Source organism: Rattus rattus, chromosome 2 (genome assembly GCF_011064425.1).
Source record: "Rattus rattus isolate New Zealand chromosome 2, Rrattus_CSIRO_v1, whole genome shotgun sequence".
Taxonomy (NCBI): Eukaryota; Metazoa; Chordata; class Mammalia; order Rodentia; family Muridae; genus Rattus; species Rattus rattus.
The window spans coordinates 5099872-5112451 of record NC_046155.1 but is presented as its reverse complement, the minus strand read 5'-3'; the positions used below and the strand labels follow the sequence as shown (position 1 = coordinate 5112451).

Below are 12580 nucleotides of genomic sequence, written 5' to 3'. Positions count from 1 at the left end.
CTACCAGAGTGGAGGAGGCAAGGAACCAGGGTGGAGGAGTTCCTACCGGCCTTTGAAGAAGGCGACATAGAAGATGGGAGTATAGGAGTTCACAAACTTGAGCAGGAAGGCCTTGAAGGTTAGCCTCTCCTCAAAGCTCTTCTCTGTCTTCGGGACCTCTGAGGAGAGACATACAGTGATGACTGTGCTAGCTGCTAGCCACTCACGGCCAGGCCAGGCCAGGGGCAGTTGGAGCAGAACTCCATGGCCCTGCACCAGGCCCATGCTGCCTCTGCTATCCTGCACGTGGCACTCACCAATCTTGGTGAGCCACCTGGCAATGCAGCCGTAAACTTCATCCAGCAGAATGATGACCACGAGGTTGATGATGACAGCAGTGGCCGTGACTGTAACCCGGATGTTGGACCGCACAGATGGGGAGGAGTTCATGGCCAAGGCTGCAGCTGTGGAGATTCTATAGATGATAACTCCGAGAACGATTGCAAATGTCACTGCGATCTGCAGGGCAGGCGTAGACATGCTTAGTGGGAATGGTGGGGCTGGTTTGGGGAAGGCAAAGAGAACCTGCCCGTCTGCTCCTAACCCCCAATTTTCCTGCGTCAGAACTAAAGCTGAAATTACTGGAGTGCCCACCAGATGCCAGGTGCCCTGCGGGAATCAACCCACAGAACAAGAATCAAAAGTGGGAAGATTCCCAGGATCAGAGAGGTTGTGTGGCTGGGTCAGGGCACCCAGCCTTGGGACAGGGCTTCACCAGCTGGTCCTTCGAAGCCTAACGTCCACCAGATCTATGTACAATCCTTCCTTAGTCTCCTATGTAGAGCCCAGAACATTGTACCCACAGCCCCAGAGGCTGTTCTGGTAGGTGGTAGAGCAGACTGGCTGCTGTGGACGCTTCTTGCCCAACCTGGGGTGACTAAGATAGCAGACTTCTTAGATGGTGTACGGGGCTGAACCAGGTGCCCTCACAGCCACTGTGGTGAGGCGGATGGTGGCATCCTGCAGCTTTGCTGGGATATGGCCAGGGTTCCAATCCCACAGATTTCTTGGAGCTACCTTCTAGCTTTTCCATGGGAGCAGTCCCCAAGGCTAGCCAAAACCAGACTATAACATGCCATGGAGCTCAGACTGCTGGTGCCTGAGAGATGGGTGGGAAGCTAGTGACAGGTTTGTTCCGCCTGCTACAGTCGTCTGTCTGGGTTCCTTTTCCTTTTGGCATAGGTCCATGGGTAAGACCCAGTCTCTGCCCAGCCCAAGGGTGTGGACACCCCACCCTGGAGCTTGCTGGGCGAGGGTGGCCATGTCTGAGGCTCAAAAAGCAAAGCATAGCCACTTGTGTGTGGGTTTTGGCTGCTCTAGGGAGGCTCTGGCCCTTATGCCCCCTGTATCCTGGATGGAGGGAGGCCTTGTTCTTGCTGGCATGGTTCTTCATGGCTCCTGGCACTGCTGCTCTATGTTGCCCACTCAAGGGACATGGCCTTTGGAATCTCTTCAGAAGACTGGCCTTGTACACTCTGGGCCATAACCAGGCCTTTTCAGACATCTCTTAGTGACTAAACAGAGAAACACCCTGCCTGGGAAACCATCTGTAGCCCCCTCTATGCCATGCAAGCACAAGGCATGGATACCACCCTCCGAGCTGTGCCAGGGAGTGAGGTTTTCCTCGGAACACCCCTCAGGCCTGCCAAGAGGCTGCTCCTGGCCATAAGGATGTCTCTTGTGCCAGCATGCAGACGAGGGGAAGGCTCTGGGTTTTGTGGTGACTCAGCAAAGGCAGACCTCCACCCTCCTCCTCCAAGGGAGCCACAAGCCATGTGCTCTGCACCTCTGGCCGGCCATGCACACTGATGTCTTCAGGCTTGGCACGTGTGAGGCATCGACATCGATGCCTGAATGAAACTCTGGGGTCAGGGATGAAGCTGCATCTCCAGCCGTGAGCCTGTATCTCTTGTGACAGGACTCTTTTCGGGAAAGACAACCCGCTGGTTTCTAACCTGTGTCTGTCTACCCTGGCTTCACTCACTACCTCTGCTAGCTCACCCTGGATTCCTTCTTAGCCTTGCTGCAGGGGAGGTAGGCAGGAGAAAGGATTCTGACTAATGAGATACATTGTAGGAGGGTCTTCCGAGAAGTCCCTTTACAGGGAGCAGCTCTGCTGCTCTAGCTTCCTCCTTTTCATACCTGGAATGCCCGAGTGATGTTGGAGGTTGTGTGGCTATAAGGTAATCAGGATGAATGAGCAGAAGTGCAGAGAAGCCAGTGCCTCTGGTCAAACTAGGCCCTAGGCTACCCACCCTCTTCCTAAACCATAACTAGTTCTTTTGCTAGGAGTGGCTGGACTGTGGGGCTGCTGGAGTCGCTTGGTCCCTGAGCATTGCCCTTCACTGTCTGAGGGCTGAGGGTGTCATTCTCTGGTTATGCCTCAGCAAGCGAGGGACCATGTCACCTTCAAAAGGGAGGCTGAGAGTGTGTTCTGTAGCCCCAGCCACTCGAGGTCCAGAAGCTCAGGAACAGCCTGGGCAGCAGCACAGACGTCAGTGAATTGAACCAGAGCAAATGAGGCCAAACTTGACCTCCAGTGTGTTCCTGGCTTCTCCAGGAAAAGGTGGGCGAAGCTGAGGCCTACACAGTCTTCCAGGAGAGGTGCACCCTGTCCAGGAAACCTAGCCTGACTCAGGCTGTCTGTCTGCCTCATATGGAAAGAGGGGCCCCTCAGGGCAGATGGAGAAATAAGCTGCGAGCGTTGGCCCTTTTAGCATGGCTTGCCAAGCAACAGCCTCTAGATCTGTTTCCTCACGGCAGCACTGTGGAGTCAGGCCTGGCCGGCTGGGAAGACTGACTGGGTGGATCGTCCCCTGAGAAGCCCTTGGGGCAGGTGGCTGATAGGAATCTTGGGCTGAGAGACTAGGTGGCTGTCTTTCATCCAAACCTTGCAGGCTAGGTAAAAGGTGACAAGTGGCCTGTGACACAGGAAGGTTGGTTCAAGGCAGAGGCCAATGGGAATGGGAGACTCTTAAGAACCATGAGGCATTTGCTGGGTCATTGGAATCAGCTACGAGCCAAATGTCCTGTTCTTCCTCTTTTTCTTAGATTTTGTTTCGAGACAGCCTCACTAAGTAGCCCAGGCTGGCCTTGAACTTGCAGCAATCCTCCTGTTTCAGTCTCTTGAGTGCTGGGATTAAAGAGTGTACTGCCATGCCTAGCCATCTTGTGATAATTTTGTTACTGGTTTCTCTAAGGTTTGTCAGTTGGCTTTGAGGGCACAGAGGAGATCCCAGTGCGAGGCATGCCTCACTTAGGGCAAACCGTGTGTCAGTGGATTCAGATTACACACCCCAGGACAACCCCAAAAAACAGCACTTCCCCTCTTAGGGATGAAGAAGGGTGTCCTCACTCCTTCTCTGTCTCACTGTGTCCCAAGATGAGTGTAGGGAAACCCTGATTCCAAGCCCCTCCCACCTTCTAGAACTTACCATGAAGATGATGGAGACAAGATTGGTGAAATAGGCCGGGAATCGGTCCCTCCAGGTCAGCTTCACCTTGTCAGTCTGCAACATGAAACCATCTGCTCACTCACTGGGAACCCCCCTAGTGGGTGGACAGGAGTCTGCACAAATACTCAGAAACTTCAGAAGGTGCTGAGCAAACACGACGGCGCAGTGAGAGAAGCACACAGGGCCTAGTCCCCTGTGAACAGGGTCACATGGTGACAGAGAAGGGAATGGTCTCAGGGGCTAGGCTTCCTCTTTGCACGGGCATGGCATTGCCCACTGCTCTCTAAGAACTGCATGGCCTGAGAGGGAGCTGCCCACATCTGAGACACTCTTCTTTCTCAGCAGCCTCCTGTCCAGGGCTCCAGGTCCCAAGCTGTTGTGCCATTTGTCTGGGTACAGACCATAATAGCTATTTCTCCTTTGCTAAGCAGGTCGGGTACAAGTGTACTGCACATTAGAACTCAGAGCACTGTAAGGCCAAGTTGACCTAGGGCCACATAGCTCACAGAGGCTCTCTTGGGCCCTGAGCCGGCTGGCCTGGAGGGACCTCGGGGAGCAGTTGGTCACTAGCCTGGGCAGTCTCAAGTGTGTGGGGGAGGGGCTTTCAAAGACAAAAACACACTTGAGCCCAGCATGCTGGTGCTGATGTCGCATGGGAGGCCACTCATTCCAGAGGTGTCTGCATGCATGCTCACAAGAAAACAAGAAGCAATTGTGGACACGCGTGACAAGCATGTCTCCAGAACCCCACATGAAGCTGCCTCTGCTCCCTGTGGATCCCTGACAGCCATGCAGTGACATCGCAACACACGGCAGGCTGCAGGTGGGAGGTGGGGAGGGGACACAGATGAGAATGTCCCGAGAACACACCACAGAGGTAGCCAGGGACAGACACAGTGGCCAAGAAGGCCTGCAAACAGTGTCAAGGCTTGAGTTGCCCCAAAACAGAGAAGTACCAATTTCACCCCTGCCATGGCTGTCCTAACCCTCTGCTTCCATTTGTTGGTCGGTTCTTCTGGAACATTCCGGCGCTTCTGAGGGTGGGTGGGGAAAGAGAGCACTGGGTGGTAGAATGAGGGCAGGGTACTGCTGATCTTGGATGTGGGTCTAGGCAATGGCTCATTCTCTCTGTGAGCACCATTTGCCAAGACTGACCTGGGCACTTGGCATTTTAAACGAGTTAACATGCAACAGAGTTTCAATTGAAGGTCAGGGTAAGGGGAACTAGAAGTTTCCAGAAGAAAGGATCCAGCCTACAGTCCCCATAGGCTCTTTCTGCAATGTACCAGGCTGTGATTTCAATGGTTTAGAGAACGGGAATCGTGGGTCTGCTCCCACTACCACCCTGAGACAACGGAAAGGGGGCCACACCCAAAAGCACAGGTTGACATGCCAATCCATGGTTGATCTGTTTTACTAAACCAATTTCATGGGGATGGACTATAGCTCAGTTGGTAGAATAGATCCCAGACCCACACAAACACAGTCTGGAAGATGGAGGCAGGAGGATTAGAAATTCAAGGTCATCTTCAGTTACATAGCTAGCTGGAAGCCAGCGTGGGCTATATAACCATGGGCTGGCAAAGAAGGCTCAGCCAGTGAAAGTGCTTATTGTCAAGTCAGATGACCTGTTTTCAATGCTTCAGGACCCACGCTACGGGAAGAGAGAACAGACTTCCTAAGGTTGTCTACACATGTGCTGTGTCACAGACATACAAATAAATGTAACGTAAGAAAAGAATAAAGCCACACGAAGTAATTTTGTTCCGTAACTGGGGAAAATCAATGCAAAGCTGTCACAAGAGTCACATGAAGCAGGAACAGGAATGCGGCTATATGAACTCCATAGTCTCAGGGCCACCATCCTCCTGGAAGCCTGCAAAACCCCCGAAACCCCAAAACTCAAAACCAAACCAAAACCAAACCAACAAACGAAAAACAAACCAACAAAAAAGAAAGAAAAACACACCCTCCTAACATCTTTGTGGCTCTCTTGTGATCCAAGAGCTGGGGCTGAGGCAGGGTGAGGCAGCCTACTGCTCTGTTGTTTCCTATGATGGGTGTGGTATATGGGGGCTGCAAACCTCTGTGGCTTTAGGAATGAGCGGACACTTCTCTGTGTTCATTCCAGTCTGAGATTCATGACCAGAAAGCCACTAGGCCCACAGTACTGGGCAGGGCTCAGGCTGACTCCTGAGATTTCTCCATGAAGGCTTAGAGCCAGGGAGGTGCCCTGGGGACATGACTGAGGTTTTTAGGGTCTCACTTGGGGAGGCCGCCTGGTTGTATACAGAAGGAACTGCCTGGCTGATCTGTTAAGTTAGACAGATAGCTTCTGGCTGGTGTGTCCAACCCATGGGTTGCACATACATGGCCGACTACAGCTATGGAAGTGGCCCAACATAAAATCATAAACTTCAAACATGATATTTTTGTCATTTATTTTTGCAATTTGAACGTAAGGCTGTCTCGGCTCTATAGATGGCAATGTTGTGCCCCAGTGTCAGAACTCCAGACGTACCTGAGAGTAACCCAATTGCTTATACAGTTTTATTCTTTTTGAGACATGGTCTCAGTGTCTAGCCCCGGTTGTTCTATAACTTACTGTGTAGGCCAGGCTGGCAGAGATCTGCCTGCCTTCGTCTCCCAAGTGCTGGGATTAAAGGTGTGGGCACCACCACATCTGGCCATGATGACTGCACACCACCACATCTGGCCATGATGACTGCACACCACCACATCTGGCTGTGCTTTTTTCATTCCTGAGTCTTGCTCAATCCCTTCGGGGTGTTCTGGGAGAGGTACCCCCTTCCTGGCTACAAGAATGGAGCCTTGCGCTTGCCTGCCTGAAGCCTCTACTGTACCCACCTCTTTGCAATTGTAAGGCCACACCCTGAGGCTGTCTGGTACCACAAGCTCTGTACATGGGACATGGTAACAAACAAGGTAAGAGCCCAGGGTTTGTCTTGCTGTTCCAGAGGCTGAAGGGTCAAGGACATCAGGAAAGCCACGAGCCTGGAAGAGTATCTTCTAACTGCCCAGCACTGTCCAGTACCAACATGACCCAGCAGCTGGAGGTCCTGGCCTATCACCCTCATGTGGGACCCATCAATAACGAACAGGTCAATGCTTTGAAGTGTGCAGCCAAAACGCGCCCTGCACATACAAGCTGCCAATCAGAACAAAAGGCTGAGGGAAAGTTGACTATAAAAAGACAGTGGCATGAAGCACGGCGTAACTTCTTCTCCCTGTCCCTAGGACATGGAGAAATGAGAAGCTCGCAGACCCGGATCTACAAATGCTCCCAATTCATTGTTCAACACAGAACACGGGGTGTTGCACAGGGTGGGGCAGAGCCTTCCCAGGAACCAGATCTAGTGTGACATGTTTGCTGAAGTTGAGGTCGCTTTCAGGATACGTCAGGGGACAGTCTAGGGCAGAGCTGGGCCAATTCTGGTCCTTTGGTTCAATCTGGCCCTGGGCCTGTTTTTGCAAAAAAAGTTTTATGGGAACACAGTCTTGCATATTTGTTTATCTTTTGTCAATAGCCCTGTTCACACTATAGTGGCGAAGTTGAGTAGCCCGTGGTGTAGGCTTACACAGCTTAAATATTTACAATCTGAGCTAAGCCCTCGCCTGCAGAGAGCACACAGTATTTGTTGATGCCTCTCCACTGGGAACATATAGTTTTTGCTGACTCCTGGTCATACCTGATACACAATGGTGCTTGCTGACCCCTGACCACACTTTAGACACACAGCATCTCACTGTGGGAAGTAAAGAGCAGGAGCTGTACCTCTTTGTTTCTGGATTCTTTCCTCAGTGACTTCTCTAAGACTCTGGCTTCGTACTCTGCTCTGGGATGATCCTGAGAAAGACAGCAAGTCAAGAAAGACTGTGTTAGTGTTGAGTCCCTCCACATGAGTTCATGTATTTGCCTTGGGGACCCTGGGGACCAGTTCACAGCTGGCTGTCATATGTCCAACATAAAACTCCCTGAACTTGGCCTGAACCTCAGCCCTGGACTCCCCCTCTCCCTAGGAACCCCAGTTCAGTGGAAGGCCAGAGGGTCTGCCTTCTGTGTCCTGCACGGGGTCTTGGCTGTGCCAGGCTTCAGTGAGCACCCAGCTGTGAACTGACCCTCTGGAACATTCTGTGGAGTAGCCACGGGAGTCAAAAGAGACGTAGCGAAAGGCAGCAAGCGCAGGCAGGCTGGAGATGCCAGGCCTCGGGGAGCCCAGAGCAATTCAGCAGAAGGTGCTGGAAGGAAAAGAACAGGTCAGGTGAGACCAGGCCAGGAGAGAGCAGAGCCCAGGTGAGAGCCATTGAGGAGATGTCCGGTGGAAAGACAGGAGCATGTGTGCGAAGGTCCCTCTCCCCAGAGACAGGCCAGAGGAAGGCAGAGTGACCAAAAAATAATTCCAAACCTTGACAGCTTCCTGCGGGGAACCGGGAATAAAGACAAAACAGAAAGACGCATTAGTGCGGTTGTTTATCTGTAGACCCAGGATGATGGAACAGAACAGGGGCTGGATGCCTGCCACTCCCAGATGCCACGTTTATATGCTTCCCACAGTCCTCAGCTCAATGGAGAAGCTCTCAGAACAATGACCTGGTTTCCTTCTGTGTCCAGACAACCTGGGTTTCAGACCACTGGGTGTGGGGAGGAGGGTAGAGGCAGCCTCTTCATCTGAGTCTACCACTCCACCAGGACCGTGGTCAGCCATGTCGGACATGAGCGGCTTACTCTGGGGGACTCGCTTAGGCCCACTGGAGTTGTATGCCTGATGGCCTCAGGGATATCAAGCCTCAGGGATCTTGGGGTGGTGGGGTTAAGATGGGGGTGGTGAGTTATTCCCCTCAGCCTTCAGGACATCTTGGAAGTGTGTCCACCAGGACAGTAAGACCCAGCTAGTGTTTCTTCTATTGGAATTATTAACATGGAAACAGCAGTCAAGGAGAGGGGCCACCTGGGGGTCAGTGGGCCCACCCAGGCCAGAGCTCTTCCTGCACCAGGTACAGAGCACCAGCCACTTGTGAAATGGACTCACTGCAGAAGAGGACAGACGCTGTTATGTGGGTGGCAGGTGAGACCTGGCTATGGCTAGTCAAATAATTCTGGGAAATTTTCTGTGCCCTGGCACAGCTATCCCCAGCACAGACCTCCCCTGTCTGGTCAAGTGTGGCTTGCTTTTCAATGCCTATGGGGCAGTAAAGGGCCCTGGGCACAGAGATGTTAACCAATATACTGCAGGCCACACAGCAGTGGTGGTCTCAGGTCAGATGAAGTCAAGTACTGTGGTCCCAGAGCCCTGGTTTATAACCATAATCTACAACCATAATCTGGCTGTCAAACTGGGAATGCAGAAGAACAGTATGGCTTCAGCATGGAGCAGAAGCCACTGCAGGCTCTTCGAAAGGTGCATGTGGCCAAGAGTAACCAGCAGTCTAGGACTCAGGGGGGTGTGAGCTGTGTGGGTTTTGTAAGGGCACATGGCTGAGGCTTAGGAGCAGCACTAGTGTGGTTCAAGATCCAGAGAGGGGGAGGGGGAGGGACAGGGAGGGCCTCACTTACAAAAGGCAAGCATGGGAGGGGCACTGGCAATGTAGCTGAGAAGGGACAGCGTTTGCCTGCATAAGGCCGTGGGTTAGATCCCCAGCATTGAACAAACCAGATGTGGCAGTGTACACCTGCCTGCGACCCCAACCCTGCAGACAGAGCCTGGAAGATTGGGAGTTTGAGGTCACCCTTGATTATGTAGCAAGTTAGAGGCAGCCTGAACTACAATCTGGGGGGTGGGGCATGCCACTAGGTGTGCCTCAGCTCTGTAACCCCAGCTCCCAGGAGGCTAGCTCCTGAAGACTGCTGTAGAAAGGGAAGGAGATAGCATGCTACACCAGGCCATGGCCATGCCTCAGCACGTGCAGGGAATAGCCTGCTCTACACCAAGGTTCTCCTTGGGGTTGGTGGTGGGGCAGTAGTCCCTAATGACCCTCACAGGGTATTCCTGCTGGAGATGGCAGTCAGGGGATTCTGAACAGACCCATTGTCCCCGACTCCAGGGCCATCTACAATTGAGCGTCTCCACTTTGGAATCCCGCCATGTTTGCACTGAGCCAGTTATTAAAGGTTTTGCCGGGCTTCTCAAACTCCCCTGCTTGTAGACCGAGGGATGACTTGGATGGAGGACAGAGAGGAAGGCAGCCTGTGCACAGCAGCAACTCCCAGCCCACACCCCACAGCCGCAGATGTGATGAGGTCAGCGTGGGGAGCCCTGGCCAGCACCCGAGCCCACACTCATGGGTGTTGTGTCTTCGGGAGCATGGAGACAGAAAACACTGGTATATGGAAAACAGTTGCCCTGGTAACCAAGGAATACCAGGGCGATGAGTGGAGGAGCCACAGGAGCCGCGCCTGGGATCAGGGGCCAGTCAGGACCTGAGGCATCCACGTGAGCCGGAGGAGATGGCAGAGGGGGGCTGGGGAGGACAGACACAGCTACTCACCTCCTCCTCCTCGAAGCCCGTGAGGTCCCAGCGGTAGTTGAGTCTCATCTGCTTCCGTTTCCAGTGCTCCATGAAGGTGGCAGCTGTAGGATGTTGGGAAACAATCAGGGCCACTGGGCATCCTAGATGATGCAGAACCTGTCCCTTCCATGCCGTTGGCTGAGGGAAGGCCAGGGCCATACGAGTAAACAGGTTCAGCCCTCTCACTGACCCTGCCTGGACATTGCTTTCCCACTTTGCAGATGAGGAAACTGAGGTAGGTGTAAGCTCTAGCCAAGATCACTCGGCTAGGCAGAGAGGGGCAGACTGGCTAGCCTCTGACTCTGGGTCTCTAGTAATATTGCTCATTGCTTTTAGGGACCCTGGGGCACAAATGTTGGGGACGGGTGTCTTGAGGTCAGAAAAGGTAAGGGCACGCACACTAGCATTGAGCCCTTGTATCTGTCTACTGACTGCATCACTGGCCACTGTGTCCCATTTTCTGTTTGTTTGTTGGCTTATTCACAGGGTCCCGTGTACCTGAGGCTGGCTTTGAACCTGCTGCGTGGCTCTGATGGTTGGTTTTACTTGTCAACTTGCCACAGTCTAGAGTCACTTAAGAAAGGAGCCTCAAGCCAGCAACCATGTAGATCAGATTGGCCTGTGGGCATGTCTGCAGGAGATTCTCTTGATTGTCAAAGACCCACCCTGAATGTGAGCAGAACCACTTCATGGGCTGGGCCTTAATGTATAGGCAAAGAAGGCAAGCTGAGAGCAGGCCTTGGGAAAACCTGATTTTCCTGTCTCCACTTCCAGAGTAGACAGGTCTGGACCATCACACCTAGATCTGTGTTAAATTCCTGACAGACTAACCAAGTGTTTGAATGCTACCTCCTCCAGGAGATGCTGACTGACACTCTCCTCCACACACACACACACACACACACACACACACACACACACACACACAGGGAGAGAGAGAGAGAGAGAGAGAGAGAGAGAGAGAGAGAGAGAGAGAGAGAGAGAGAGAGAGACGCACACACATTCCCATCCCCACTGCCCATGCACACCCAGAGTCAGAACACACCAGCGCCAAGGGCTGGAGAGGTGGTTCAGCAGTTAAGAGCACTGACTGCACTTGTAAAGGACCTCGGTCCAATCACAATCACAGCATCCACATGGTGCTCATAACTACCAATAACTCCAGTTCCAGGGAATGTGCTGCCCTCTTCTGACCTCTGCAAGTACTACACTCAAATGCAACATACATACACTCCAGTGTGTATGCACATACATACACATCTTAAAAGAAAACATATCAGCCAACCCCTCCGAGGATGCTACAGTGCAGGTATAGGTAGAGCATCTTCTAAGACTCTGTTGAAGTTTGATCACCACTGTGAGCTATGAAGACAGTGGAAGCTGATCCCACTGTGCTGTTCAGGGGTTGAGCCTTCAGGAGTCAATTAGCTCAGCTCGATCCCCAGGATGGACCTGGTGAATGAGCTCCTGCAGCTCTGTGAGGAAAGGGAGAGACATTGCCAAGTGAGATCCTGTACTGCCTTACGCTGTTGCCAGCACCAAGGCCATCCCCAGATGTGGGTTCTTGACCTAGAACTTCCAGTACCATGAGTCATAATGAATCTCTTTGCTCTATAAAGTGACCCCATCTCAGACATTTCATTGTTGTATGAAAAAAGAACGGATACAGGGCCAACCCCAGACTGCATTTGTTCCTGCCACCTTCTAGGACAACCCCTGTTCACATGGGTAGCATTTTTAGGTATCTGGGGCAGGAATAAGGCCTAACTCCTCTGTTCATACTACACAGTGGGTACCTGGCCCAGACTGGCTCCCACGATGTTCACTGATGGACGGGTGATTTATGAACGTGCAGCTTACAAAGGCAGACACAACAGATGAATGTTTGTTGTGAATACTGCTCTCAGGAAGTCAGCAGAGGCAGGGGGATGGTCATTTAGAGCTGGAGATTCTCAGGCTGCCACATGCAAGATGCTGTGCCAAGAACTGTCATGCAGAGTGCCTCTGTGAGACCCTGAAGTTACCGACCAGAGTTGATTTCTCGCTGTCTTACAAAGGACAATACTGGGGCTCACAGGCTATAAATTGCTTATCTGATAAGTAGGGACATCAAGACAGAAATAAGATGCCCCATTTGGGAATCCTGGTGGCTTCTGGGTGGAAGTCAGAGCCATGAGGATATGGCCACAGTCCCAGGACAAAGGAGAAGCATCCTAATGTCCTTTCTTAATGCTAATCCTAATGCCCATCCTAATGCTATGCTGGAAAGATAGTTCAGTGGTTAAGGGCACTGGCTGCTCTTTCAGAGGACCCAGGATCGATTCCCAGCACCCATTCTCACAACCATTTGTAATTCCAGTTCTAGAGCACCCGACACCCTCTTCCAGTCTCTGTGGATACCAGAACATATTTGAAACATATACAGGTAAAACATTCATACAAACAAACACACACACACACACACACACACACACACACACACACCTACACCTAATTCCTATTTCTAGATGAGACTCAAAGCTGAGTCCCTAGGAAATAGGACTGTAAGAGAGCAGAGG

At 52.2% G+C, this 12580-nt stretch overlaps 1 protein-coding gene across 2 annotated transcripts in view; it reads right to left on the bottom strand.

Moving 5' to 3' along the window:
• Positions 1-12580, bottom strand: part of Ano1 (anoctamin 1) — a 90391-nt gene that overhangs the window by 24806 nt on the left and 53005 nt on the right. The window contains exons 12-18 of one of the 2 annotated variants that reach the window (XM_032891317.1): positions 10002-10084; positions 7922-7933; positions 7291-7362; positions 4451-4528; positions 3474-3548; positions 297-498; positions 47-158 (exon numbers count right to left, since the gene is read on the bottom strand). In XM_032891317.1, coding sequence (XP_032747208.1) covers positions 47-158; positions 297-498; positions 3474-3548; positions 4451-4528; positions 7291-7362; positions 7922-7933; positions 10002-10084 — 634 coding nt within the window. The remainder of the gene's footprint in view (positions 1-46; positions 159-296; positions 499-3473; positions 3549-4450; positions 4529-7290; positions 7363-7921; positions 7934-10001; positions 10085-12580) is intronic. The other variant, XM_032891316.1, reaches the window with a different exon arrangement.